At 46.0% G+C, this 2,635-nt stretch overlaps 1 protein-coding gene across 1 annotated transcript in view; it reads right to left on the minus strand.

The window, feature by feature from the left end:
• The window catches only part of RAB3GAP2 (RAB3 GTPase activating non-catalytic protein subunit 2), a gene marked incomplete at its 5' end in the record, with an annotated part of 74,017 nt that overhangs the window by 58,203 nt on the left and 13,179 nt on the right, over positions 1–2,635 (minus strand). Inside the window, one exon of the mRNA XM_023534153.1 lies at positions 1,552–1,616. Coding sequence (XP_023389921.1) covers positions 1,552–1,616 — 65 coding nt within the window. The remainder of the gene's footprint in view (positions 1–1,551; positions 1,617–2,635) is intronic.

Here is a 2,635-nt window from a genome sequence, read left to right on the forward strand (position 1 = left end):
CTCCCAGCCTCTGCAAGCGATGCATAGCAAAATCTTATCATTATCTCTAAAACGTACCCCGAATCCCCCAATTTCTCACGTTCACTAATACCACCGTATGCAAGCCACCGCCATTTCTCAGCTAAACAACTACCAAGGTCTCCCAACTGATACCCTGCTACCGTTTTTGCTCCCGATTTCGACCTATTCCAAACGGCAGCCACGATGAACTTCTAAGAAAGAGAGATCGGGTAAGCGTGGGTTCCTATCACGTTTACAGTAAACTCCAGGTGCACGAAGCCTTGTGTCAGGCCGCTCACTTCCCTAAGCCGTCCTGTGGCCAGTCGGCCCGGCCACGCTGGCCTTCCCCGTGTCCCTGGAACTCCAAGCCCACTCGTACCCAGGGCCTTTGCAGCAGCTGCTGCCCTGGCCTGCAGCGCCCCTCGCCAGAGCTTCGTTTCGCTGAGTCCGTGCTGTCCCTCAGGCCTCGGCTGAAAGGTCTACAAAGGCTTTTCAGAAGGCCCGATCCACAGGAGCCACGTGGTCACTTGTCAGCACATCACCACTTGAATTCTCTATGTAACTGTTACCACCACTTGATGCTTTTCATTTATTTAAAAAAAAGGTCTTTCTACATCAGGACGTAAGCTGCTGGGAACAGGGATGCTAAGAAGACCTATCCAGTAAATATGTTCGTTCTCCTGTCTTCATAAAAAAAATCCTGATTCTGCTCAGGTGTCAACAACCCCTTGCCTGTGTGGCCTTGGGGCTCAGCAGAAGCTGACCCTTTTAGCCTTCTATCCTCTGACTCCAGGGAGTAGGATGATTGACCGGTGAAAATCTTATATACTTGCCAGTGACTAGTTCAAAAACGAGTCTCTGGACCAATTCTGACCAAGAAGACGCAGGACAAGGTTTGCGACAGACTTCTCTACTGTCCCTACTCCCCAAAGCGTCATGGAAAGCCCAGTCTTGCCCCTCTGGTCGTGAACGAGCATGTCGCTACCTCCTCTGGGGGAGAAACGAGCTTCGGGATGAAGCCGACACGTCTCCGCAAGGTAGACGGAAAGAATCTGAGTCCTTGAGGACACAGCTGAGTCATCCGCTCAGCCGTCCTCAGAGTCCACACTGTCCCTGACTTCCCTCCATAAGCGTTAATGAATTTCCTTGTTACTTCAGCCGCTTTCGGTTAGGTTTCCTATTCCTCAGAGGTGAAAATATACTAATACACAGGGACTTCTTTCTTGCTCATTGGTACAGTCCCAGCACCTAGAAAATGCCTTAAGTGTGGTGGGCACTTAAACGTATGTCGGATGAATAAGTGAAAACACCTAAGAGAATAACAAATGAAGGAAAAAGAATTTGAAAACAACTATTCTCCATTTTGTCCACTTAGCTACAGTCCAGTCACTAACCCCCTAACAAGAGGTATCAATCCAAGTATCACAAAGTAAGCACAAAAACGTTCCTGACGAAGATTTTAAAAGGTCGGCCTAACACTGAAATATGTCACCATCATTACAGAAGGAAAACGCCGCTGTCACAAAGCATGCGCGCGTTACAAAGACTTACAGGTTCTTGGGGCTCTGTTTCTTCCCATGCTCCCCAGCCATCGTCTTCCCAGTTTGCTGATTTACCTATTTTTAAAAAAGATAAAAAGTACTTACATGAAATACAGAGCTTGAAATATTTTACAAACATTTTCTCTAAACGTAATAGAGAAACCAACTCCTGACATATATTATATAAATGTTTTATGTAAATATATATTACCTAAAAATAATGTTATGTTAGGGAAGAAAACAACAGTAGACCACACTACACCGGGATACTGCTACATGTAATCATGATCAAGAAACACAGATTTATGTCACAGGAAAACTGGGCAGGTTATTTGGACCTTAAGACATTGCACATCGAGTTTATCCACACTTAATCAAACTGCAAAGGCGACTTTAAAAATAAATCTTAAAATGACAACTATTTGTTACTTAAGACATCAGACGAGTTAAATATATACAGTGACAAAAACACCTAAAACTTCACAGATGTGTCATCAAACGGGAGCTGCTTGTTGATACGAATAGCGACAAAAACCTGAGCGCGGACTGACACGGGGCGGTCTACCCTTCACCTGCTGCTCCTCTGCGGCTTCTCACACATGGAAGCATCCTCTCGCGTTGAAAGGGATGCTCAGTGAACACCGCAACGGGGCATCAGCAATCCCAGGTAGGTCCGGAGAGTGCGATTCCTTACGTTACTCATGCGACTCGTTCTTACATAATTACCTTTGAATCTCTCTCTTACGGTACCACATCAGAAGAGAAGGAAAACTATCGGTTTTTGAGCGACTACTCTGAGACAAACATTAGCTACTTCATATGCATTACCTCAAATTAAGCTAAAAAACACATAAAGTTCAAATACAATGTGAAAAGACCAGGCGGTTGCATAATTACATGGGAGTTGAGGCCTCAGAATCAATTGCCTCGGTTCACATCCTGGACCCAGCATTTGCCAGCTGTGATCTACAGCAAGGTACCCGTACCCATCCAGCCATGATCTACGGCGAGGTACCCCATATCCATCCAGCCGTGCTCTACAGCGAGGTACCGTATCCATCCAGCTGTGCTCTACAGCGAGGTACCGTATCCAT

This window comes from Pteropus vampyrus, unplaced genomic scaffold (assembly GCF_000151845.1).
Source record: "Pteropus vampyrus isolate Shadow unplaced genomic scaffold, Pvam_2.0 Scaffold121, whole genome shotgun sequence".
Lineage (NCBI taxonomy): Eukaryota > Metazoa > Chordata > Mammalia > Chiroptera > Pteropodidae > Pteropus > Pteropus vampyrus.